A 27,216-nucleotide genomic window follows, 5' to 3' on the forward strand; every position below is an offset into this window, starting at 1 on the left:
ATTAAAAATTCTCCAAGTGCTAGATCTCAGGCTGAAGTTGATAGTGCATACACTTGCATTACAAGCTTCGAATTTGTATTTATCTCACATTTAATGAATCGAATATTTGCAGTTACTGATACTCTATGTCAGACCCTTTAGAAGAAAAATCAAGATATCTTGACTGCTATGAGATTTGTCTACACTACAAAGACCGTGCTTCAAGCTTTGAGAGAAGATGGTTGAGAAGAATTCCTTCAAGAGGTAACATCATCTTGTTCAACAAATGATATTTGCCTACCTGACTTCAGTGGTTCATATATGGTTGGTCGATCCCGTGGTCGTGAGTATCCCTCAGTTAAGCATCACTATCATTTTGATATTTTTAATAAAGCTATAGATTTCTTGTTGGTGGAGTTAAATACTAGATTTAATGACACGTCAGTCGAACTTCTTTCTCTCAGTGCGACATTAGATTCTAGAAATTCATTTGAATCCTTTAATATAGCTGATATTTGCAAGCTTGCAGAGAAGTTCTATCCTCAAGATTTTACACCACAAGATATATTTTACTTGAAAGCAGAGTTACAACATTATCAGATTGATGTGGTTTCTGATCCTCGATTTCAAGTACCTACTCTACTTGATTTGTATCAAAAGTTGGTTGCAAGTGGAAGGTCAGAAAGTTATGTTATGCTAACTAGATTATTTCATCTTGTATTGACATTACCAATTTCTACGGCCACTACAGAACGAGCATTTTTAGTGATGAAGCATGTGAAGACAAAAAATCGTAACAAAATGGATGATAGTTTTCTTGCTGACTGTATGACATTGTACATCAAACGAGAATATACTATATGACTTTAGTTATAGATTCTCTTATAGATGAATTTTATGCTGCGAGTAACCGTCGGGGTCCATTTTAGTTGGTACTTTTGTATTTTGATTTATTTTGTCATAAATAAAATTTATGCATTGTTATGAACTTCTAATTATCGTACCAATGTTATATATTGGCATTAGATAATGTTTAAAAACTTTCCGTTGAGGTTGAGAAAGATTGCATCAAATAGTTTGATTTGTCCATATGAAATAAATTTTTATTAATAATTGTAGCCATTTTTTATTTTATCTCAAAAAAAAAAATTGGGGGGGGGGGGCGCTGCCCACGAACCCCAGACTATCACACCAATTTTTTTTTTGCTACACCCCGGTTTCCGCCCCCCCCCCCCCCCCCTCACATGAATCCTAGCTACACCCCCTGATGGTGGCTATTATCTCAGTATCTCTTGCATGGAATGTCTGAGGTTTTTACAATGGTTTGATTGCAGTCCTTTTATGATCAGATGCCAAATATGTGACTTCAGACAGGTTAGCACCTCTGGTACTGCAAGAGTTATGTTGGTCTTACAAACTTATTTGTATGTGGCAATACGTACTCTTAGAAAATCCTTTTTCTTTTTGTTGATGTTGTACTTGTAGTCTTCTTTGTTCATGTTGGATCATCATTAAAAGTTCTGTTTATTTCTGCGTTTTTGGTGAAAAAATCGTGATTCACATTGGAATGTTACACGCTTATACTTTGGAGTTTTTGAATTTTTGCTTCTTGTCATGTTCTAAATTTTTTTGGTACCATTTGACTTTTTTGAAATTATGTATTTTTATTGGTTGAATTGTCTTGTAACGTAAGAAATTGGAATTGTCTTGTAAGAGATTTATATGAGATTATTTTTTTCATATTTCAGTTCTTGCAGGTCTCAGGTAAAGAGATGGCAACGAAAGTTCAGATATCCCAGTGGAGAAATTAAAAAGACTGAAGAAGATCTTGATGAATTTTTAAACAAGGTGAATGTTGGAGCTGTATAGGTTCCAATGAGGAAATCTTGAAATTTTTAAACAAAGTGAATGCTTGGATTTGATGGTTGTGTTCATTACCGTAGTAGCTATGATTTGCTTCTGTTGCTACTTTTTACCATTACACCACCTTTTTTATTTTTGTTACATTTTTGTGTCAGACAAAGGTTAGTAAACGTGTGTAGATACGTGGGAATCAGCCCTTACGGTAGACATATATCTGCTTTACATGCTTCGAAAAAGGTTAGCCTGGTAAGTTTTGTTATTTATTTGATTTGTGTGTTTATTGGCCATTGGTCCATTTACTTGGATGATGAACTCTTATTGATGGCTTTAATCTGAAGAAAGAAAACTCTCTCTCTCTCTCTCTCTCTCTCTCTCTCTCTCTCTCTCCTGACAAGGATTTCCTTTTTAAGCCTCCCCCCCTTCAAGTTGAATCATTTTAATTCCTTGAGAGATAACACTGCACTAGGTCTGATAATTTATATAGATACAATATTTCTTTTGTCTGTAATTTCTATTAAATTTTTATTAATACCCTAAGAAAATTGCTATTTTACAGGATAAATAATGGTGATAATGATCCAAGTTGAGGGTGGTGTGTCTCTAACAGAAGCTGAACTTCAGCAAGTTTGTCTGCCAATTGGTATTGCTCTCAGTTTAGGAGATGCACCAGCAGGTTTGGATGAAATATGACTAGCTTTTTACTAATACTAAACTCTTTTTGTGACATTTCGAAGATGCAAATTATCTTTTGCATTTTTTACAATTCTGTGGACATATAAGTTTGGATTTCTGCAAAAGTGCATCTATGAGCAATTTCCAAAGTAAACGCATTGAGAGCAAGGACTCTCACAAAAGGGTTGAATTTTTTGCTTTAGGTAAAAAAACCTATAGAGAAGCTCATCCAGAATATTGATTGTGGTATTGGCAGGTATATTTGTTTTCTTGTAAAGTCCATGATTTGTGGGCAATTTGGGCACTTGTGTAACTATGCTTGAGCTTATCATACTTGTAAATACTTAGGCAACTTTTATTTAAATAGTTGTTGTAATGTAGTATGATGACTAATGATAGCTTATAGAAAACTCATACACTCATTTCAATGATTGATTTTTCTTTTATCTGAACAATTGACTCAGTTCATTTATTGTTTGAAGCTTTTTTTCTCCAATTTTTATTGCTTTCTTAATGCAATAGTAAAACCATGATATCTCTACGGAAAGGGTGTGGAGAGAGTTGTTACTGATTAAAGTACTGCCTCCACCATTGAAATCAATCCTGTTGTAATGTGTTATAAATTATAAAAATATATTCTAGTTTTTTTCTTTACTTTAACGAGTATTGGTGATAGCTAAGGTTGCCACCAATACTCATTTTTTTAATGTCCCTTGGAGAACTAGTGACGGCTCAAGCTGTCACTAATAAGTCATATTCGTGATGGCTGAGCCATCACCAATACTTATGGAGGCCTATATATAGGGCGGCTCCCAGTAGTCGCTATAACTAATAGCAACGGGACTTATAGTGTCAGACACTAAGTCGTCACTATAACTTATAGTGGTGGTTTTTTCTAGTTATAGTGGCTAATTGGAGTTGTCACTATAGGTATTTTTTGACGTAGTGAGATAGAGAGATGTAGGAGGAAGGAGACGGCTGCCTTTTGAAAATTTAAATAGGAGGGGGCACGCGAGGGGGTGCAATTATGCAATTGCACCTAGTACTATCGTTATTTACAAGTTTGCCATCTCTTACAATTATTTATTTATTTATTTATTTTTTGTTAGGACAAAGAAAAATCCTCCATCGCCGACCATACTTTGGCTGAGCTCCAGTTGGTAAAACCCTTGAGGTCGGTCCTTGCAGTAGTAGGCATATGAACTTATCTAGTTTCGATCCCTAATTTTGGAGTCCTACATGGACTTGAACCTAGGCTCAGGTTGAATCTAGGTTTGAGAATTATATATATGTAAAATTTAGTCTATAAACTGCAGTACTTAATAGTGCAAAAATATTGACCTAGATTGAGGTTAGGAAGGCTCCACAAAGGTAGGAGTCATACTTGGATGCACTTAGGAATGGACCATGGCCGAACTGGCCTCTTGTAGTAGTATGAAATATGAATAATTGGAGATAGATATACTTATATTTTTTTGGTTTTCTCTCATATTTTCTTGATAGAAAAGATAGTTGCATTGAGTGTGGTATGTTACGTGCAAGGATCTAGTCTAATGTTGTTGAAATTGGTTTTTGAATCGAATATATTTTTTTTTAAATTGAATTGATCTGAATAAAATCAAATAGGTTTACTAAAATCATTTTTTAAAGTTCAAAAAAATTCAAAAAGTTTATTTATTAGCATATTCAGGTTGAATCATTGATTCAATTGAAATGAGCATAAATCGGTTCATTTTGTCGAAGGTCTAAATCGACCCCCACACTAAATTGAATAGGATATCGAAGTATTGTAAAAGGAAAGTTTTATTATCATTAATTTTCAGAATTTAATTTACTAACTATATGGATGCGAATATGATGCATTTTACTATATTTGCTAATGTCAAGTGTTACATCCAATTGTAAGGCTGCATTTGTTTCACCCATTTTATACATGAAAATGAGTGTTTTACATAAGAAATCCCCCATTTTCGTATGCAAGTGAAACAAACATGCCAACTTCATTTTCCTATGAGGCCCACCATCAACAAGTTTTTCTTTCGGCGTTGACCATGCATTTAATACGTAACTCCATTTGCACCCCCAGCTCCCCTTTTGAGCAAATGGATTTAGGTATGGTTTTTTTCACATGGGATGGCCTTCCAATGATGGGATGCCTTTCCTAGGGTAGTTTTTTTTTAATTTGTTGGAATGAACAATGAGAACAAATGTGATTAGATACCCTAGTAGCGCATGCCATAAATGATGATTATTTGCCCTTGGTCTATGTAGATCAGAGGCCAAGCTATTGTGTGAAACACTCCACATGAGGAGTGCACTTACAAAATGAAAACTCAAAGGAATTCCATTTTTATATCAGCTTCAAATCATATGAAATCAACTACATTAATGAAATCTTGCATTTACTTGTCGCATTCATTAAATGGGGTCAAATCCTAACAATTCAACTTATCTTCCAAATGAAAACACCACTTCGGGTTGCATATGATCCTCAATGGTTAGGTTGCACTATCATACCTGAAGGTTCTCGAGTTAGCAGCCTTGGGAGCTATTGGTTTTCAAAAAAAAAAATCCCATATTGTAGAAAAAACCCTAGGAGTATGATATTCATTTAGTTTTCCTATAATTTTGGTAGTAATAGAAAACAATTATCACTAGCCAAATATCACAAAATATAATATTAATTTTATACCTAAAATTAAATGTTCTCATGTTTTATGAAATTTATATGGCTATAGAGAACATACAAAAATGTACCTCTAGTTACACAATTTCGATAAGAAAATGGTAAATAATTTTTGGGGAGAGAGATTGGGAAGAAAAAAGAAACACTAATAAAACAAAATAAATAATGATCATATTGAATCAAGTAATAAGATAAGATCATGTCAATATTCCTCATATTAGAAATGATACATTAACATTTTTCTAAATTAAGGATGACAAATCATTAATTCTTCATGTTATATAACTTTGATGAATCAATATTTTAAAAATCATTGTCATAATAAGTGTGAAGGAAGATGTACATTGTGATTATTAGAACAAGTAAAAAATGACACTTATAAAAAATATAAATGTGAGTTGCCAAGGATAATTAGATGCATACTAGGCCAAACTTTATTGTCTAGAAAGTTTACAAGATAAAATTATGTTGATACTAAATGTGATCATACTTTTGGGATTATGCAAGATAGAAAGTAAAAATGAGCCAAGTTTTGTAGGATGAATAATTCTTAAGGGTTAGAATGATATTTTAGATAATTTCAAAATAATTTAATCAATAGCTATTAATTTTTTTAAAATGTTATTATTAATCTTTTAAAAGATTAATCGTTATCATGTGTGAAACTCATATGTACACGAACCATTTTATTTTAATAAAAAGATATGAGCAATAACAATAAGAATGATTATGGACATTGTCACTAAGAGTGGGATGATTTAATTGAAAATTTTAATAAAATAAATGTAAATTAAATTTTTTTTAGTGGGATGATTTAATTGAAAATTTTAATAAAATAAATGTAAATTAATTTTTTTTTTATTTCGGCTAGTGAATATGACATGATAAAGTTCAACAATTACAAATTTTTGCATAAGATTGAGGTATAGTATATCTAATAAATGCGCTTAATATTATATTAATGATTATCTCACCATGTGATATTTTGCAACATTAACCAAATTATTAATCTAGATGGTCTTAAAGCAATTCAAACTCATGTTGTCATGACTCAATCAATCAATAAATTGACAATGATTAAATTATCAACCAAGCCTTATCATAAAAACTTAATATTTGAAATTAGTACAGTATTTTGATATTTAGTTTTGTAAAATGTCACATCCTAATATAACTTCTACATGTTTTAGTATATAGTTGTATTTAAATGACATCTTTTGTTTTCACATTATTCACATTTTTTAAATTTATTAAAACTTTAAAAAAAATCACAAAAAACTCTCAACATATTCAATTATGGGTGTGGTCTCAGTAATGATGCCTAAAACAATCAATTTTATAGTGTACCATTTTGTCATTGCATATTAAGTTAGTCAAGCATACATATTAAGTTTTTGTTAATTCTCATTCTGTCAACACTATTTGTAACGCCTTAATTTTAACCCAAAAATCATGAAATTTTTAAATAATCACAGTGAATATTATTTGTTAAAAATGGTTAAATAAATTGGGCAAGTTACAGACTGATCAATCATTATAACTGAATTAAAAATGCAAATAACATTTATAAAAATTTAATTCAGTCTCATCAAATTAAAAATAATATCAGAGTCTCTCATTATCCATCATAACAAAATAGAGTCTATCCAAAAGAGTTTCTAGGAAAGAAAAAGACTAGCTCTCGACACTGATGCAACATCCCATCGTCACAAGGCTCCTCATCCAGTACCTATATGTGATAATTGGGGTCAGACTCATTGAGTCTTAGTAGATAATGCTAAAACACAATACATGTAAACAGAACCAAGTATTCATGATATATACTTTCATTCAATTACGAATAATCAATTAAGCAAATATTCATTCAAAGCATGATTTCAAGTATCAATACATACCACCCAATTAATTTAGAAGCCACTATTAGAATTATACATAAGCAGTTAAATCATGTATATACTTACCTATGTAAATTTGTATCTCCATCATGCATGAGTGACTTTAACTTCTTTTATTTGTTTTTTATTTCTTAAGTAATGCATGCAATGTCTAAACTAATGCACATTCAATTATTGTTTTGGTATCCTTACTCTATAGGTATTAACATAAACTTTACTTGAATCAGGGCAATGACTCAGGAGAAGGTATATTCAAACAAGTTATTACTTAACCCTAACTATACACCAATCACCAGTTTTGGGTGAAGGATGACCTTCTCGAGAGAGAGCTCTCAACACCTCTATCCTGATATATCAGACTTCACTCATGAGTTATATACCCACCACCCCGCGACTATGGTGGTGGTTTTCTCTATCTTTATGGTAGGAGGAGAAGCAATTTTTTGTGCTTTAAACAAACTCTCACAAAGCCAAAAGTACCGCTTACCCTCTTATTGTAAGCAATAATAGAATTAATGTGAACATTAGATCTTTTATTACATTAATTTTATTATCATTCATGCACCAACATATTTAACTTATTTCAAGATTATATGCCTTCATTTTGGTCATACTATGCATGATTTCAATATCTTCATAATATACATGCCAAGCATATGAAGCACAATTCATTAAAATTTAATCATTCATCAAAACTTTTCATAGTTTGAGAGTTATGAACAATTTACCGAAGGTCGTTAGGTTCCAAACTACACAGAACAGAACCTGTTCTCGGCACCAAACTGTCGAAAAGGTTTGGTCCCTATGCATCAGACAGTAATAAAATCCATAATTTTAATTATAATTTTTTTTTACATGTGTTAACTTTCAGATTTTGTAAACCTTGTATCAAAATTTGATGTCAATAATTTAAAAAAAATATCAGAACAGACCCTACTCAAAAAAATTGATAGAAACTATTTTCTGCAAAATTCTAAAAATTTCAGAACTTGCATGGAATTCTAGGAATTATAGGTAAGGAGAAAAAATCAAGAATTTTTACCATATGTCATACAATGTGTGGTATGATACTTGTAAAAATTTTGTCCCTAGATTTCTCATATTTTGTGAATTAAAAAATTGACATTGAGACGTGTCCTAAATAGTCCCTCAAACCTAAGCATATTTGTGGTCTCGATATGCGGTGGTCATAGCTTTTAAACCATACTACCTTTGGGCCCTGTTTGGTTCTGAGACACCTTCTACATATGTAGAAGACTCCCAAAAAATTGGCAGCCTGCGGGTTCACGGTTTGGAAGTTATGAGTCCAACATAAAAATCAACTAAGTCCCAAACACAAATCCAATTTCGAACACTTAGTTCAAAATGCAAAATGCATGCTAAACAAACAAAAAAAATGATGCATGCAAATTTACATAATCAAACATGATCTAATTATGATTAAGCTACAAATTAATATTAGATGATCATGCTGCAAATAAGAATACAAGCCATTTATCCTTGTGTTACCTGCTTAAGTCGTGGTTCACATAATTAACCATGAAAATCAAGTTTTTATTTACAAAAGCATGTTAATCAATAACTAAACATATTTTCAGATTTATTTATGCCTTCTACGATCAACATATAGTACAAACAACATACTGATATCAAAAATTAAAAGGAAGGAACTCAAAGAACATAATAATTTCTTATAGGCATTTTTTAAAAAGCATTGATCAACCCTGACTCTGTTAGGGCTGATATGGACCAACTCCGATCCACTTGTGGATTTCCCAAAAATCGTTTTTGAAAAGAAAGTTACAATTTAATAAAAATCTGGGTTTTTTCTCCCAAATGTCTCTCTTTTAAAAAAAAAACTCTAACTAATCAGTCCAAACTTTGTTAAGGACTGATAAAATTCAGTTTTGAGAGGGTCCTACGACTGATACACATGTGAATCAGTCTCTCCAATTTCATTTATGAGAAACCTTGCATTTTTACATAACTTTCGTATTTTACTCAAAATGGTTTCAAGTCATTGTATTTTCAAAATTTGTATGTCTTAATGAGAGTTATGACTGATATGAAATTTGAAATCTCAATATTGAACCTTTAGTATAATAACTACAAATTTTAAATGTTAAATAAATTCATTATATATGGATCTTAAATTGGACATGGAGATGATCTGTAGTCCAGAAGCTCAATAAAAAAAAATATTCAGATATGGATCTCTTACTAAATCTACTGTCGATCCACAACCATATCCAAAAATAAAAATAAATCTTTTAATAAATTTGAATACTATACAAATGGATATTTTTAGTAGATTTGAATATTTATCTGGATTCATATTTCAATGGCATATTTATAAATATTTAAATTATCTAAGGATAAAATAATAATTTCACAACTTAGGGTATATTTAGATAAATAACAAAATTCTATAGGAGAAAAATAGTAATTTACCACCCTAAAGGTATATTCAAGTAAATATTTAAAATATTGAAGGACAAAAAGGTAAATTTTATAACCCAAGTGGCAACTTGGTTATGTGGAATCAAACCAAGGCTATTTATAAAATTAATAAATAATAATAATAAAAAAAAATCATCAAATTTGATGGTTTTGAAAGTGGGTGCCACTTGTCGTTTCAGAAAATCCCAAAATAGTGAAAAGAATTCTGAGAATGATTGATATGAATTATTCCTAAATTTTTGAAATCATAAATGGTGAAACAAAATAAGAAATTCTCTCTTATTTGAGCTTAAAAAATTCAAAATTGAATTTAAAAGAATAAATTTTATTTTGAAAATAAACTTTTATGTTGCATGATTTGGTTAAGCTATGAATGCTAACCTAGGACTCTAGGATTGCTTAGAGATCCATTCGTGATTGAATGATTAAAAGTGCATAATATGATAAGTTAAATTATATAGATATAAATGTTACATTATTCGTAAAAATCAATTATGAAAATCAAATGTGTTTAAAAGATTTTATGCAATCAACTTCCACTTCTCAAAGGATATAAATGTTACATCATTCATAAAGCATTTTATTTTCTTTATGTTTGCTCTAATGCCTACACCAAGCGTCCACAATTCTTTTGCCAATGAATCATTCCACTGGAATATTACAGTGCAATGTTAACATACATGTACATGGCTGAACTATTCTGCTCTGCCAGCTGAGTTCGTCCTCCTAATTACCCATGGTTGAGAGACAAGGTCTTTTTAAACCTTTCAATGTTCAAACTACCTGGTGTTCGGAATCATCCCTCATAGAGACTATTGAAAAAATCAAGACTACCTGGTCTTTGAGTTTATATGCTCCCAAGACCATATGCATATGAATAACAGTTTTTTCATTGAAGTACTCGCTCTTAGATATAACACCCTCACAGTAAATACTGAAAACCCACAAGATTGGTTTTTACTTTTCAACCTCTGACATGCCCGAAAATGAGAGCAAGTTTATATTTTAAAATAACTTTCATTGTGTTTTGAAAAGAAAAAATTTCTAATGAAAATTTTAAGTCTCTAAATGTTTGAGGTGTTACATTTAGTATACTCATGCATTTTGATCCTAAGCCTACACGTATGAGCATTAAAATCCTCCACCTCAAATCATTAAAATTGAAATCAAACTTTGAAATGTGAGGGTACGTAGTTCGAACGGGCTGGCCAGATCTTATGGCTGGTCTTTCTTATTCACAACAATACTTCCACTTCAATGGAGGTCGACCTCCTTAGAGGAAGAAGGAAGAAGAACAAGAGGGAGAGAAAAAAGAATTTTGGGATTGAGAAAGAAGATAGAGAGAAAGAAAAAAAATTCTAGAGAGAGAATAAGGGGGGTGTAGCCTTCTTTTTATATATTTCTTGGGATTTTCAAATCCCATTAAACCACTCTTTGTTTACCTTTTTCTCACCCTATTTTCAACCCCTTGTTTCCTAATTCTCATTTCCCAAAAAGAATCCTAAGTCTATTCATACTTTATGAGTTTAGAAAATTTTGAAAGCTTTAGTCTTAGGTCTCATAAAAATTCTTTTAGTATACTTTAGATTAGTATTAGCCTTATATCATGTAGAGGTTCCAGGCACATCAAGCGGGGTCTACTAGGGGGGACGTCCGACCCTAGGGATGCCTCTTTTCAAATAAATAAAACTTAGAAAAAAATCTAAGTTTAATACTATTGCTAAGTAGCTAATTTTTAATTTAGGAAACTTTTAGGATTTCTATTGACTTTAGTTTCAAGGTAGGTAGTTTCTCAAAATTCTAGAAATTTTCAATGTAGAAAGGTGACACATAGGATGGGCCCACATAGGGAGAACGTCCAACCCTATTGGACTCCTATAATTTCATAAATTGTAGTTAAGATCCAAATTTTTATTCTACTAAGTTGCCTATTTAGATTTTTTTATGGATTTTTATCCTGAATTTCAAATCCAATTCCAATTAGGTAGATGCACATCTCACTCATATCCATACCAATTTACTAAAATCCAAATAAAAATCCAAATTCACATAAAATTGCACTTGAATTAAATTAAATCCAAATTAGCTTTGAATTTAAATTCAATTTTAAACCCTAATTCAATTGTGATTCATTTTAACGTGTCGATTAAATTTTAAGTTGGCACTAATTAAATTTCTAAATTTTACCCAAATTAAATATAAATTTTATATTTTATTTATTTATCAATTATAAAAAATCATAGGTATTACACTATTCTTACATGCATTGATGGTGTTTTGAATTATTAAATTCATTGAAAATATATAGAATTATGCAACAAAGTTAATTCTTTAGATTCAAATCATGTGGAATACCTTTTATAGAAGCGGGGTATAGTGTTATTTGTTTAGAAGTTTAAACTCAATAACAAAGTCTTGCCTAATAAACTTTTGCGTATTAAGAAAAAAAATATTTTATTAATCTTTAGACTCTTCCCTTGAGTAAGAATGAAACAAACTGGCTCTAAAAACAAGATCAATAGCTAAAATGATGTGTTTAATATGGAGTACATGCAATCATAGTAGTACTAATCTATCTTGCATAGTATAAAATCTGAATTATGTGTTTTGTCATACAACTTTTTTGAACAATGTAACAAGCTACGAGACAAATGCAACCACAATCCTTTCTATCTCACCTTTTTAAGATTATAGTTACTATATTAAAAAAAAAGTATAAGAAACAAGAGAGAATACTGGATGTGTGAAAAAGCATATCAGGAAGCAAGAAATAAGAATAGAAACAAACAGGTTATAAAAGTATATGCAGTTAAGACTTGGGTTTCTTTACCTTAAATGATTTTTTTTAGGTACTTTATAAAAAGTCGTCGTATTTAGATTTTATAAAATAAGATCATAAACTTTAGAGAGAAAACAACCTTTTTAACAAGAGAAATGCATTTACAATATCAAGAAAGTTCATTTTCATGTGGGCGAAGCAAACATTCTATTTTTTGGAAGCAAGCTTCTCATAGAGTTTGGAAAAGGTGAAGGAAGCATGTAATTTCATGCTTTTGAAGTGGACTTCTTGAGAATCGAGATTCCAATTTTTTAAGAAGCTTATGCTAACTATGTTTTATATAGGTGCATCCAAATATTTGGTTGGATATTTGATCCTAGTCTTGATATGTTATTTTGAGATTTGGATCCTTTAAGTAAAATCGGAATGTGCATTCATATCAGATTCAGGTCCATTCAATCAGATTACTCTTAGATTCCATTGGATTCAGAGTAGCATTTAAAGTCGGATCTGGAATTGTTCTGATCAAAATTCATTCAAATTGCATTTTTTTTATATGTAAAATACCTTGTTTTTGTTCTATTTTTCTGGACCGAGTATTATCACATGTATTTTGGATTGGAATTCAACTTTACCTCATTGGATCTTATTCAGATCCAGATCCACATTTGGATCTAGAAAGATTCAGCCAGAATCCAACCTGTTTGCACCCCAACTTTAGATGCAATATTTGATAAAAAAATTGGCATATGTAATGAGATGCTGCGATCACGTCCCATACAGAAACAGGGTATAACCCAACCCATCACACTCATTCCTCGGGATAAGTGGTTGCAATCCAAGTATGCCAATGGATCTGGATTTTGTCAGGTATGTAATGAAATCCAAATCCTATAAACCAAATTTGGTAAAGCATGTGGTATCGGATCAATAGTTGGATTCACTATTTTGTATGCAGATTTGCTCTTAAATCCAAATTCAAATTCGATGGATAATCAAACCAATTACATAATAAAACATCTCCAATTAGCTGATCAGATCCATATTCAGCATGAACTTTTTCTGGATCCAAATCTGATTAAGCTAGATCAGATTCAATAAAGCCTAGATATGAATCATGTTTGGATCCATCCTTGGATCAAGCAGTCCAACTCAACTTAAGCATGAATCATGTTTGGATTATCAGGAACTTGTTTGTAGCCTGACTATAAACTTACAATTTATAAGTTGGCAGCTCATAACAGCCAAAACCAAAGTTTCCTGATTCCAAAATTCATGGAATTCCTTTTCCACGTACCCCCAAACACTGCTTATCAAGTTAGGCCTAGCGGCAGTAGCACCACTTGACTAGGGTGGCAAATAAGTCAGATTCGGGACAGATCTTGCTAGGTCTAAATCTGAATCCGATATGCAAACAGTAGATCTGAATTAGATCTGATGAGGTTGGGTTGGATCAGAATCTGAAATACAAGTGATAATACTGGATCCAAAAAATAAAATAAAAGAAAAACAAGCTATTTACATGTAAACAATGCAAATGGATCCGATTTTGATTCAGATTAATTGCAGATCCAAAACAAAATACTGATCTGAATACGACCCGAATCCAAAAGTAATCCGTTTGAACTAATCTGAATCCCACCCTAATGCACATTCAGATTTTACCAATGTTGTCAGTATCAGTATCAGCCTTGAATCGTTTGGCTAACGGATTCAGCTATATCGGCCCAATACCGATATTCAAGTGAGTTGTTCTGTACCGGCCAAAAATATGTGTCAATCAGAACGTGACACATGTTAAAACCATTAAAATAATATTAAAAAATTTAAAATAATTTTTAATATTTTTTACATTTATTAAAAAATAGCCGATTCAAGGGTTATGCGTATCAATTTTCTGCTGGTACGATGCCTATCGGCCGGTACTGACAAAATTGGATTTTACTTAAAGATCCAAATGCGAAAACAACATTTAGACTCAGATTGGATATCTGACCATATCCGATCCATTGACACCTGATCAATCTATATTGAAAATGACAAAATTGCCTTTCATGTTTTAGTGGTCTTGCTTGTTCTTTTTATAATGAAGCATTTGTTTGGCCCCCAATCCCAATTCAAGAGGAGGAAGAAGAAAGGGAAAACAAGGATGCATTCTTGTTATATGCTGTCAGCATGTAAGGCTCCCCCAATCATCTCCCCTTCTAGGAAGGTGAGCAATATTCCAAGAGCTTCCCCATGAATCAGTAAGGGAGCAGAAGTTGGGAGAATATGGTTATCTGAAAATTTTGTTAGCCAAGACTCCAAGAGTGAATATTGTGTGTTTTCTGTTTCTTATTCAGTTTTTTTTTTCAGGGAATGGTGAAGAGGGAACCCAAAATCTCAGGTACCCAACAACATCGGAAAGCCACACTCCTCAAAGCCTTGGCCACTCCTCTTATGGCAGCAATTCTTGCCTTCTCACCTCTCTACTGCGCCCCAGGTATCACTAGCAATACCCCTCTTTCTATCCAATCCCATTAGCAAATTGATTTGATAAATGTCATAGCTAGAAATTTGATGCTGTTGAGTGGAGTTTTTTGGTGCACCTACTTATCCTGAAAGGTGGGATAAGCTGGGAAGCAGAATTGAGTATCAAAAACACAGTTTCCCAACTTATCCCGTTTTTTCTGGATGAGTGGGTGCGGATGCACACCCCACTACTGGGACAAGCCTTGTTCCGGTTGTACTGATAAGTGGGTGGATGCAGAAACCCACTTATACTTTGGACTCCAAGGAATAGAATGCTTTCTTTCCTTCTTGAAATTCCGGGAATTTTTTGGATATTCATGAAAGTGTCAATGCCTTTCTAGCGGTTAATGAAAATGCCATGAAATCAATGGGTACTCTGGTTCATAGTCACAAATCTCGATCTCGGGAAAGTATCGGCGAGGAATATCTCAAGATATTTTTGAAAAACTTGGGAAAAACGAGTTAATAATGTGATGACAAGGTGATATTTAGAAAATACTGGCTACTTGAGACGTGATCAGGTCACAGTGCGCTCCCTTAGATGCTGTTGATCTTAAGATGAACGGCATCCAGACCGGTACAAATGAGATGTCCATTACTTGGATGGGCCCTACTCTTTTCCCTGATGCCTTTCCTGCTTAGGATTGACGACATCAGAATATTTCAAATGAACGGCTCACAATTCTTCTTCACTGTTTGTTGGATGCCGTTCATTTTTAAGATGAATGGCATCCATGGTGCCTCTGACCTGATCCTTTCTCTGGCTACTTAGCCTATATTGATAACCAGGTAATGAGATTGCACCTTGGTTCCTTACAACAACCTCTAGGCTCTAACAGATATTTGGCTAGCTTCCTCTTCAAAGGAAAATTTTCTCTCAATAGCATGTTTGGCATGGACTATGCTTACCAAATTGCTAATTATTTGCCAAAATTTGGACAAATACCAGTATAGAAGTTATTCTATTGCCCAAGTGAAGTCCTACTCCCTATGAGCTTGCTAGCATTGACCTTGATGTAAGTGTCAATGAAGTCTAGCTGAAACAATGAGAGAGAAGTTAGCCGGTTCTCGGTGAGGGTTCCTCATAAAAAAGAAATTAGATTTGAATTCTTGTAGTCTGAATCTTCCTCTTCTGCAATATTTATCTTAGCATAATTTCTTACTGAGAATTTTTGGGTGAGTGGCAGCTTCACTGGGACAAATTACTGATGCTCAAAAAGGAGCAGCTCTCTTTCGAAGTGCCTGCATTGGATGCCATGATGGTGGTGGAAACATACTGCAGCCTGTAAGTGATTCCCAAATACCCAACTCTGCCTATACATGAATACTTTCTGATACATAGTTTCGGCCTTTCGATTCTTAAGTTCTCGTGCTTTTATCCCCTGTTCTGTATGCAGGGTGCAACACTCTTCAGCAATGATCTAGAGAGGTAAGCAACACTGGTTACATTTGCACCCAACCTTCTCATTTGCAACTTACTAATAAAAAGCACAAATACCAACCAAAGAAATGCCTTTTGAGTGATGCAGGAACGGGGTATCGACCCAAGAGAGCATATACAGCATCACATATTATGGAAAAGGAAGAATGCCGGTGACTTTACTAATCAGTTGTACTTTACAGTTTCTCTGCTACATGTGAAGTTCACTCAGGTTGATAACTGCTGTCTTTCTTTGCAGGGGTTTGGTGAGAAATGCACCCCAAGAGGTCAGTGTACATTCGGAGCTCGGCTGCAGGATGATGAGATCAAGCTCCTAGCAATGTTTGTTAAGGAACAGGCCAACAAAGGCTGGCCGAATATCGAAATTTATAAAGATTGACTACTGCAGACATGGATATGCAGATCTGTATGAGAAGCAAAAGTGGCAGGATGAATGCTTCAAAGAATGAATCAGATACTAAACATGTACTTTGTATGTGGGCAGATCAAATACAAGTTGAATCTTTGTTTCACATTTCTGGTTTAGAGTCTAAACAGATTGGGTTAATCTGTCTTTTCAACTGCCTGAGGCTCAGAAAATAAGACGGACAAGCTAAGCATAAGTCTGTTTTCCGATTATTTAACTAGCTAAGCATGACATGCGAAGCTACTGCTCACTAAGATCTGCAAATTGTATGAAATATATTCTAGTTGTTTAATGCATTATTTCCGCTTGAGCCTGGCAGTGTGATGTAACAGATGGTGCCTGTGCAGCTGATCAGCTGAGCTCAATTAGTTTACCTTCCCTTCCATGAGAATCCTACTTCATAGGAAATTGTCATTGTCTCAAACAAGTCATTACTTAACCCCATTCAACACTAGTATCACTTAGTTATTAACAAAAGCAAAACAAAGAGAAGTGTTCTGTCATATTCTGGATGAAGTTTTCTGAAGGAGGCAAAACTATGAAAACTACAGTAGGAAAGCTACATTAACAAACTGGCCCGGGCACACACTCTCTCTCACACACACATCCAATTCCAAGACTCTTGGAGGCATCCAATAAAATTATAACCACGCACAAACACACCAAATCTTTCTTGTGCGCATGCTGTTAGCATGGGCATCTCTCTCTCTCTCTCTCTCTCTCTCTCGTGTAACAAAAATAATACACAACTTTTTAAAATGTCTTTTTTATCATAGTTTGACCAATGAAAATGGTGTAAGGAAGCAACTGCAATTAATATCATGCTTATTTTTTCAGTGCTGCTTTCCAAATCAACAAGTAGCTGATAGGCATCCAACTACCTTTTTCATCTACAATTCCTTTCAATCCAATTCTCCATACTAGTCGATAGTGGAATGAGACCCGGGTAGGGTCTTTTTTGGGTAATTCCTTTCGGGAATTCCCCAAACAGGTGCAAGGTTTCTTTTTAGGGCATTCCTTTCGGGAATTCCTTAAAAAGGGACTTGCATAGAATGCCTTTTCTTGAAAGTTGTCAATAATGAACGACACTTATGGAGTAGTTGGCATATATATCACATGATAATATGGATAGGTACCCAAGATCTGAGTTGCCTGTTAAGAGGTTTCAGTTTTTGTACTGTGTTTAGTGGAATCAGATAGGATTGAGTCTAACTGGTTTGGTTTCTCAGTTGAATTCACGTGTAATCGTCCTTATACACACAATGTCTCATGCCTAACCTTCCTAGGATCCTGGTATCACACAGACAACACGGGATCCATACCATAGTTACAAATCTTGTTCTCCAGAAAATATCGGGGAGGAAAACTCGTGATATTTTGAAAAATCTAGTCTTTTCGCAGGAAAACCTTGGGAAAATATTGGTATATATAAAAATATAAGAAACTAAAAAATATGAAAACACGAATACTATAAAAACTTGTATAAGGTGTTTTTATCACATTAAGATCAGGTTAAACACACGATGTATTCATATTTTCTAATTACGAGCGGTCCTAGCCCATGCGAGTTGCAATGGAACCAACTACCCTGACCCAGACTGGGTCCCTTCAAGCCATCACCCCACCATAAGTTGACGCAAGCATTGACGTTGGAATTAAAGAGACGTGGGAGTATGGGAGATAAGTTGAGCCTTTGACTCTTGGGACCGGGGAGGGGAGACTGTGATGTGGGGAGGATTATTTTTCTAGAGAGAGAGAGGGAGATGGAAGGGGGTGGCCTTCCAATCCATCCGGCCATTTCGCCGCTGGCTTACTTGCTGGGCACATGGAGAGGTGAAGGAGAAGGTGGTTTTCCCACCATCAATTCCTTCAAGTACGGCGAAGAAATCAAATTCTGGCACTCCGGAAAGGTCCAATCCTCATTTCACCGTCTCCCTCTGCATTCGTTTTCCCGTATTCACATTATATCTGTTTTGTAATCAGGCAACGAGCTTACTTGTAAAATGCTAATCCAGTATTCCCATTATTATTTTTTTATATTTTGTAATGGTTTATCTCCTCTACTATTTGTTACGAGAATCACACACACACACATAGCGTGTCCAAAGTGTCAGGATCATGAGTGGAATTTTGGGTTTTGAGTAGCTATTAAAACCAATTAGGTGGTTATGACCATTTGCAAGAATGGTTGTTAGATTCTTGTGTTGTTGAATGGATGCAACGGGTGGCCATATCATCTCCCCATGTGACAAGGATGGCTTTCCCATAACATCCCTTGGATGGATGTTGATGCAGGAAGGAGCATCATGCAATTGGGGGCCCAAGAGATCCATTTGGATCTAGTTCTATTGTAATTTCTTTTATTTGTGTTCTATTTATAATTGAATCTTATATTCTGATCCAAAATAGACTTAGGGTTTTCTGTGTTCCCCTATAAATACTGAAATGAAGTGAATAACAATCACGATGAAACGTCACCTAGGGACTACAAGAGATAGCAAACACACAAAGACCACTATTGGGTCAAATACAATTTCACAAAAGAAATCTCACAAGAACACAATGGAAAATGAATATTTTTCTACAGCGCCACAATTATGATTGTAAAAAGCATAACCTTACATGAGGTAGTGTGGCTCTATTTACATACAATAGACTGAGGCAGACTGCCTCCAATCGGTCACTTTGACTAAAATATAAAAAAAGCAGAAAAATAGATAAAAACAAAAGAAGACTATACAGTCCCTATTGGACTGTATTTATTACAAGACATGAAAAGACCAAAATGCCCTCGATATATATATATATATATATATATATATATATATATATATATATATATATATATATATATATATATATATATATATATATTAACACTCTCCCTCAAATTTACGGTGAGATCACTGAAAGTTTGTTTGAGAAACAAAAAACGTGGTAAAGGAGAGCTTTGGTGAAAGAAGTCCATAATCTGAAACTCGAACTAAACATATGGTAAACATCTCCTTCAAGTATTCTTCTCGAACATAGTGGCAATCCATCTCGATATGCTTCGTTTTTTCATGATATATATGATTGTTGACTATATACATGGTACTCTTGTTATCACAATACAACTTTGAAAGTTTTGAAATATCAACACCCATATCTGAAAGTAAGGACTTCATCCACATGACCTCGGTTGTTGTTGTAGCCATTACCTTATATTCAGCTTCCATGAAAGATAAAGTCCCTATTGGACTGTATTTATTACAAGACATGAAAATACCAAAATGCCCCTGATATACGTATATATATATATACACACACACACACACAAGGCATTTTAACACTCTCTCTCAAATTTACGGTGAGATCACTAAAAGTTTGTTAAGAAACAAAAAACATGGTAGAGGAAGTGTTTTGGTGAAAAAGTTCATAATTTGAAACTCAGACTGAACATTATGGTAAAATAATCATCCCCTTCAAGTATTTTTCTCGAACATAGGCATTTCAATATCCTAACAAAGTCACTAGGGTGTCATGACCCATCACTCTATTGAGCGAAATCACTCATTGCATATATCAGTTATATGATGCATCATTTTAACAGAAAAGCATAATTATCACATAATTCACAACATACATATTCCAAGATGTGAAGCATCTAAACCTTGAGCATTCATAATTTCTACACATTTGGAGTAATTCATACATGTATTGTCAGAAAGCTCGTAAGCATACGTAAAAAAACTCGTACACATGTGTAAAAACTCATAATATATGTTAAAAACTCGTAATATATATTGAAAGTACGTAATACATGTCAAAAGCTTATAATATATATTAAAATCTCATAATACATGTTGAAAGCTCGCAATATATGTTAAAAGTTTATACTACAGGTTAAGAGCTTGTAATACAGGTTGAAAACTCGTAATACAAGTTAAAAGCCTATATAGGTTGAAAGCTCTTAATACAAGTTGAAAGTTCATAATATAGGTTGAAAGCTTGTAATACAGTTTGAAAGCTTGTAATATATGTTAAAATTATGTAATATAGGTTGAAAGCTCATAATGCAGGTTGAAGCATATAATATAGGTTGAAGCACATAATAAAGGTTGAAAGCTAGTAATACGGGTTGAAAGCTCATAATATAGGTTGAAATCTTATAATACATGTTTGAAAGCTCGTAATACAAATCAGAAGCTTGCGTAATACACGTAAACTAAGGCACACAAATAAACTTATTATTTTATACATAGCGAAAGTACATGGGCACACGTCCAATATATTTTTCCAGAAACAAATAATAGCATATTTTCTTGGGAAATGCATGTATACGAGGTATTTTTAATGAATTTCATAAATATATATACGTATTTTCTTGATATATATATATATATATATATATATATATATATATATATATATATATATATATATATATATATATATATATATATATATATATGGTGGTTTGGACATATTCGGCGAAGGCCTAGTGATGCTCCAGTTAGAAAGATGGAGAAATGAGAAAATATATTAGTTAAAAGATATCGGGGTAGGCCTAAGAAGACTTGGATGGAGATGATAAGAAAGGATATGAATGCTTTGAACCTCACCAAGGACATGGCATTGGATAGAAATGATTGGAGGAGAAGGATTCATCTGGAAGACCCAGAATGATTTTCTTTTTTGGTTCATATCGCCGACCACAATTGTTTTTGGATGAAGGCGTAGTTGTTGTTGTTGTATATATATATATATATTATGTATTTTATATGCAAAAATGTATATTATTTTATAGTTCATATCAAACACGTGAGGTTATTGAAATATAAACAAATCGTACGCAAGTACAAGTGCAACAAGAATATGAATTTGAACATTGAACTACGAGCATTTGGTATAGGAACCTACCCATAGAACGTATCAATAAGAGACGAAAAATTCCCAAAATATCTCGGGGGAATTTTCCTCCAAAATAATATGCGAATGCGATGTGGTGAGTGAGAGACGCATCCGCGGAGTTGAGGATTGAACCGGACCGTGGCGGAGTCGGCCTATGTGAACCGGTAAAAAGGAGAACTGATTTGAAGGGGGAAAACCGCATCAAGGGGGACTGAACTAGGCTAGGTGGTCTGGACCGAACACAGGTGGGCATCAGGTTCCGCTGGGCTAGTTGGGTGGTCAAGTAGCTGGGTGCAGCGAGCTCGAAGGTGGTGTGGCCCACCCCCTAGAGCTGAAGGAGGATGGGTGCTGGTAGTGCAGCCATCGGTGAGAGGGCTGATGGAAGGGAGAGAGACTGAGGTAAGAGAGGAGAGGGGAGAGAGTTGGGTGGAGGTCGTGAGGGCCGAGGATGAGTGAAAAATAAGAGGGGTGAGGCCTTAATTAGGGGAAGAATGGCAACACCAAGCCACTCAGGTGGGTGGTTCCATTTTAATAAGTGTTAATTTATTTAACACTTGTTAAAGTGTGTCAAAACTATGGGAAAGAAAACATATACTGTTTTGGTGTTGGGGGGTGGGGAGAGAAGATGAATCTAGATCTTGGGTAAGTTTCAGCCCACATGATCCAACCAGGGGTATAGTTTAGTTAGAATCTAGTTTTATTTTACTAACTAGATCCTATGTCTTTTCTTAATTCCATTTAACATAACATGAAAAACTTAAATTACAAATGATGTTTTCTTTAAAAGTAAAAATTTGATAAAAAAATGATTAGACAGTTTACTGAGCTTGGTCAACGTTGACGATTATGATCCTAACATTGCTACGAACCCCAAAATTTGTTAGAAATTACTATTTTACCCTTTGAAACTTTCCGAGCATATTCCGAATGCATTTTAACTTCGATTTTGACGAAATCAAAATTGTTCTTCTTGAAATTTCTATACGAATGCAATCATGGGTTCAAAACTCATAAAATAGACCTTCAAAATATGATTTTCCCTAGGTGTTATTGGGCATGCCTTGAGCTCATACAAATTTCAATTTCGATGAAATCACTTCCGTTCTCTTCGAATTTTCGATGTGAGCGCAACCATGCATTAAAAAAATCATAGAATAAGTCATCAAAATATCTATTAGATATTATAACTGATCAGGAATATTGAAAGTTGTCAGGTGTTACAGACCTAGGTGGGTCCAAACCCGGATTTGACTTTGAGGTTCTGCTACCAGGTCTGGACCCTGGTCTGATTGGGTCTGCAATAAGAAAAATGATACCCGGGTCCTATAAGGATTACATGAATAGTATCTGGTCCGTACCTTGTAAAATAATATATTTTTTCTTTTTACATTGAAAAATCACAGTTCTCAATCGGAAGTCTGGTCGGACCCGGGTCTGGTATGAAATTTCACTAACATACCCAGCTCCATATACTAATTGGATCCCTTAGGTCAGACCCAAATTCTAATCTGACCTTTATTACCAAATCTTGACCCTATAGGGTTCGGTACGGGTCGAGTTCAGGTCAAACCCGACCCATTGACACCCCTACTTGGGAGTACTAGGTCAAGGTTACTAACTTTTGGTGTGAATAGAAATTTCCTATTGTGAAGCATTGAATGTAAGGAGCAAGCTTATATGAGCATAGTAGCTCGAAGACTTGGTTGAAGCCAGTGTTGTGAAAAGCGTTGAGGCATAGCGAGGCGCTCCACCAAAAACCGAGGCGAGGCGTAAAGCGTAAGCCTTAATTTTTTTTTTGAAAACTTAAAAAATATTATAAAAAAATATCTAAAAATACAAATAAATAAAGAAATGCTTTATTGATTAAATAACAATCAATAAAAAATAGAAAATCTCAAATAAGTACTAAAAAATATGAGATTAACATATAAAAGTAACTAAAAAACTGATTACATAACTCCAAAATATATGAGATTAACCAAAAAATGTCCGCACTTGTGGAGGGGTGACAACCAATTTTCCTATAACGGTTGGGTTACATCAAGGATCTGCTTTAAGCCCTTTCCTATTTGCTATAGTGATGGATGAGCTTACGAGATCAATTCAAGAAAATGTGTCGTGGTGTATGTTGTTTGCTGATGATATTGTTTTGATTGATGAGTCTAGAGCTGGGGTTAATGCTAAGTTAGAATTATGGAGACAGACATTGGAAGCAAGAGGTTTTAAGTTGAGTAAGAGTAAGACAGAATATATGGAATGTCGGTTTAGTAAGCAACGAAGTAATGATGAGAGTGTAGTAAAGCTTGGTGAGCAAGAAATACCGGTGGATGATTTTTTCAAATATTTGGGATCTATCATTCAAAAGTATGGAGAAATTGATGGAGATGTAAATCATAGGATAAAGGTTGGGTGGATGAAATGGAAGAGTGCAACTGGAGTGTTGTGCGATCGTAGAATGCCATTGCGGTTGAAGGGAAAGTTTTATAGGACGACTATTAGGCCCGCTTTACTATATGGTACGGAATGTTGGGCTGCCAAGAGACATCATATTCAAAAAATGAGTGTAGCTGAGATGCATATGCTGAGATGGATGTGTGGAAATACAATAAAAGATAAGATTTGAAACAAGGAGATACGTAAGAAGGTAGACGTTGCACCCATTGAAAATAAGATGAGAGAGAATCGTTTACGGTGGTTTGGACATATTCAACGAAGGCCTAATGATGCTCCAGTTAGAAGGATGGAGAAATGGGAAAATATATTAGTTAAAAGAGGTCGGGGTAGGCCTAGAAAGACATGGATGGAGGTGATAGGAAATGATATGAATGCTTTGAACCTCATCGAGGACATGGCATTGGATAGAAATGAATGGAGGAGAAGGATTCATGTGGAAGACCCAGAATGATTTTCTTTGTTGGTTCATATCGCCGACCCCAATTGTTTTGGGATGAAGGCGTAGTTGTTGTTGTTTGTTGTTGTAACAAAAAAATGTTAAAATATACTAATAAACTGATTACATAACTGAAATAACTGGAAAATATATGAGATTAACCTACAAAAGTTAAAATCTATGAGATTATTCTAAAAAATATGCGATTAACATATAAAAGTAACTAAAAAACTGATTACATAACTGGAAAATATATGAGATTAACCAATAAAAGTTAAAATATATTAAGAAACTGATGAGTTGTAGAGCCCGATTCATAGTTTTTTCCCTTACAGAAGGGGGGTCCGGGGGTTCCCCCCGGCGCGGGTCCCGCTGCGCGGTCAGTGGGCGGGGGTCCAGGGGAGGGCGCCCCTGGCGGGGGGTTATAGGGGGGCAGCGCCCCCCTAAGTTTTTTTTAAAAAATTCAGCAGCCCATTTCAATGGGGCAAATTTAAAAAAAAAAATCCAAAAATGGACCAAAATGCATGTGCTCAACCAGGTTTTTATGTAATTCGACCAAATTTATCCATCTTATGATCCGATCGTTGTATGGTCTATGCTTGGCAATAGCAGTGTAACTATATACTTGTTGATATTTGTTAGTTAACTCTATACATTTGACATGCTTCAGAATTTTAGCTTGTAATTGATAATCTAACTTCATATCTAGAGCATTTTATAAAATATAAGATAATTGTGCACACACACACACACACACACACACATATATATATATATATATATATAGGAAACTACTGTCAAATAGAGTTCTTGAGCACATGCATTTAAACTTAAATGATAAGGCAGACATTGTCCATCTGATGAATGACAATATATCATGGCATAAGTTCAACAAATGTTCTCTGCTGGTTGTAATAAAGAACTGGTGAAAAAATATGAAGCTTGCAGTGAGGCGCGTGCGCCTCACCTTGAGGCGCGCCTCGCCTTGAGGCGTGTGCCTCAAGGCTTTTGCGCCTTATGCCTGCGCCTCAAGGCACAAAGCCCCTTGCCTTGAGGCGAGGCGCGCCTTTTGTGCCTTAAGGCGCGCTTTTAATAACACTGGTTGAAGCATGTTCAAATGCATTCTTATACAAAGATGAGACTGACTTTGAGAGTTGATATCTCTGATACCATCTTAAATGTCGAAGATTAAATTGTTATCAATACTTTATGGAGAAAGAAGAAAATGAACAGCTTAATCCCTAAGATGAGTAGGAGAAAGCAAGGAAGAGAAAGTAGAAGAAAGGTGAAACATGGAGAGTTGGGAAAGATATCTTGGTCTTTCTCAAAATAATTTTACAAAAGGATTAAAGGAAAAAAATTGGGGCAGTCGTTGATCAACATAGACAAGTACAAGAATAATGTTCATATGTAGTTGACACAAGTAACACAAGGAAATCCTGCTACTATTTCTTAAAAGCTTGGCTTAACCTTTAATCGTAGAAACTTTTAATATTATATCTTTAGCAATGATCAAGTATCACATTCTTGTATGAATGCTTTATATGATGTTTTTGAGTATGTCACCCACCATCTTGTTAAACACAAAAAATTTCTATTCCACAATTTTCTGACTTGCACTTAAAACTACATTCACTTTCATTTCTTTTTCTTAGTTTTGTTCTTCTTTTCAATTTTGAACAGCCTGCAATATCCTATTCTCAAAAAACATGGAAATTGGGGTCTGGGGAGCCCATGCATGCAGAAAGTGGTTACTGGCGTCCGAAGCCAGATGGTTCAATTGAAGTTGTTATTGCACAAAGCACAGGTCTTGTAGAGGTCCAGGTAACATTTTTTCCTTTTTGGCAGGATTTTTTCTAATTGATTAGAAAAGTCATTAAAAAATAAATTACAATTGAGATCTTAAGTAACCTTTTAGCAGATGCCAATGGAAATTATCATACTAAAATGTCATAAAATTATGTTGTTATTTCAAATATATATTTTATTGCACTGAGATCTATCATCCTCCATTCACGGAAAGTATTCATCAGTGCTATGCACTTATGCAGTCTTCCTTGACATCATTCTCATCACAGTATTGCATACTTTATTGGAACTAAAGAAATCTCTCTCATTTCATGGGAAGTATGTTGGAGGGTTGCATATTGAAGGTGGATCCCACTAAAGTTGGAATCCCTGTTGCCATTTAGACAGGTATTCATGGGGGTTCATTGAAGGCTTCCTAATAAAAGGCCTAGATGTGTCCTTTCTGGGGAACTTGTCGGAACATGGGCTCTGATCTGTGCGACAAGTGAACATGTGTCAAAGGACCTGGAAACACACCCTTAGTCTCTCTTGATAACTTTATTTCAAAGATGTTTGCCATTATTTCCATTTACCATGTGGGTTTTCAAGTCTGGAGATCCAGAAAAGATCTAGGTGATTATTGTTAGCATTGAATGTCGAGTATGGTGGATATGCTGTTACTTTTTAAAATGTGTCCTGCACAGTTGTATAGTGACTCTAATGTGAAAACAGAGGAGAGAGCCTACATATCATCACAGTTTATTCAACTATCTCATTTTCCTGTATTTGTCACATGATTTTCATCCCACATTTCCTTTTGCCTGTTAGTTATACGGACCATATCAGAATATCAGCCTGTCCAGTTATTTCAAGACTTAGAACAACAATCAAGTTTTATACATGTTGAGTAGCAGGTATTTATTTGCCAAAAGAGACTATCATGCTGATAGACT

The 27,216-nt window shown here is 34.3% G+C and overlaps 2 protein-coding genes across 2 annotated transcripts in view; both read left to right on the top strand.

Moving 5' to 3' along the window:
• Positions 1-14,439: 14,439 nt before the first annotated feature.
• CYTC6A (Cytochrome c) lies at positions 14,440-16,798 on the top strand. Its single transcript, XM_089981218.1, has 6 exons — positions 14,440-14,546; positions 14,690-14,816; positions 16,033-16,130; positions 16,243-16,274; positions 16,375-16,438; positions 16,525-16,798. The coding sequence occupies exons 1-6, from the start codon at positions 14,484-14,486 to the stop codon at positions 16,663-16,665; spliced, it is 525 nt and encodes a 174-aa protein (XP_089837344.1). The 5' UTR covers positions 14,440-14,483; the 3' UTR covers positions 16,666-16,798.
• Positions 16,799-18,396: 1,598 nt separating this feature from the next.
• LOC149822689 (nitrobindin heme-binding domain protein) overlaps positions 18,397-27,216 on the top strand; it is a 63,494-nt gene continuing 54,674 nt past the window's right edge. The window contains exons 1-2 of the mRNA XM_089979990.1: positions 18,397-18,602; positions 26,159-26,299. Coding sequence (XP_089836116.1) covers positions 18,456-18,602; positions 26,159-26,299 — 288 coding nt within the window. The 5' untranslated portion in view covers positions 18,397-18,455. The remainder of the gene's footprint in view (positions 18,603-26,158; positions 26,300-27,216) is intronic.

The sequence above is a fragment of the Nuphar pumila genome, chromosome 11, assembly GCF_984573655.1.
Source record: "Nuphar pumila chromosome 11, dmNupPumi1.hap1.1, whole genome shotgun sequence".
In the NCBI taxonomy this organism is placed as follows: domain Eukaryota; kingdom Viridiplantae; phylum Streptophyta; class Magnoliopsida; order Nymphaeales; family Nymphaeaceae; genus Nuphar; species Nuphar pumila.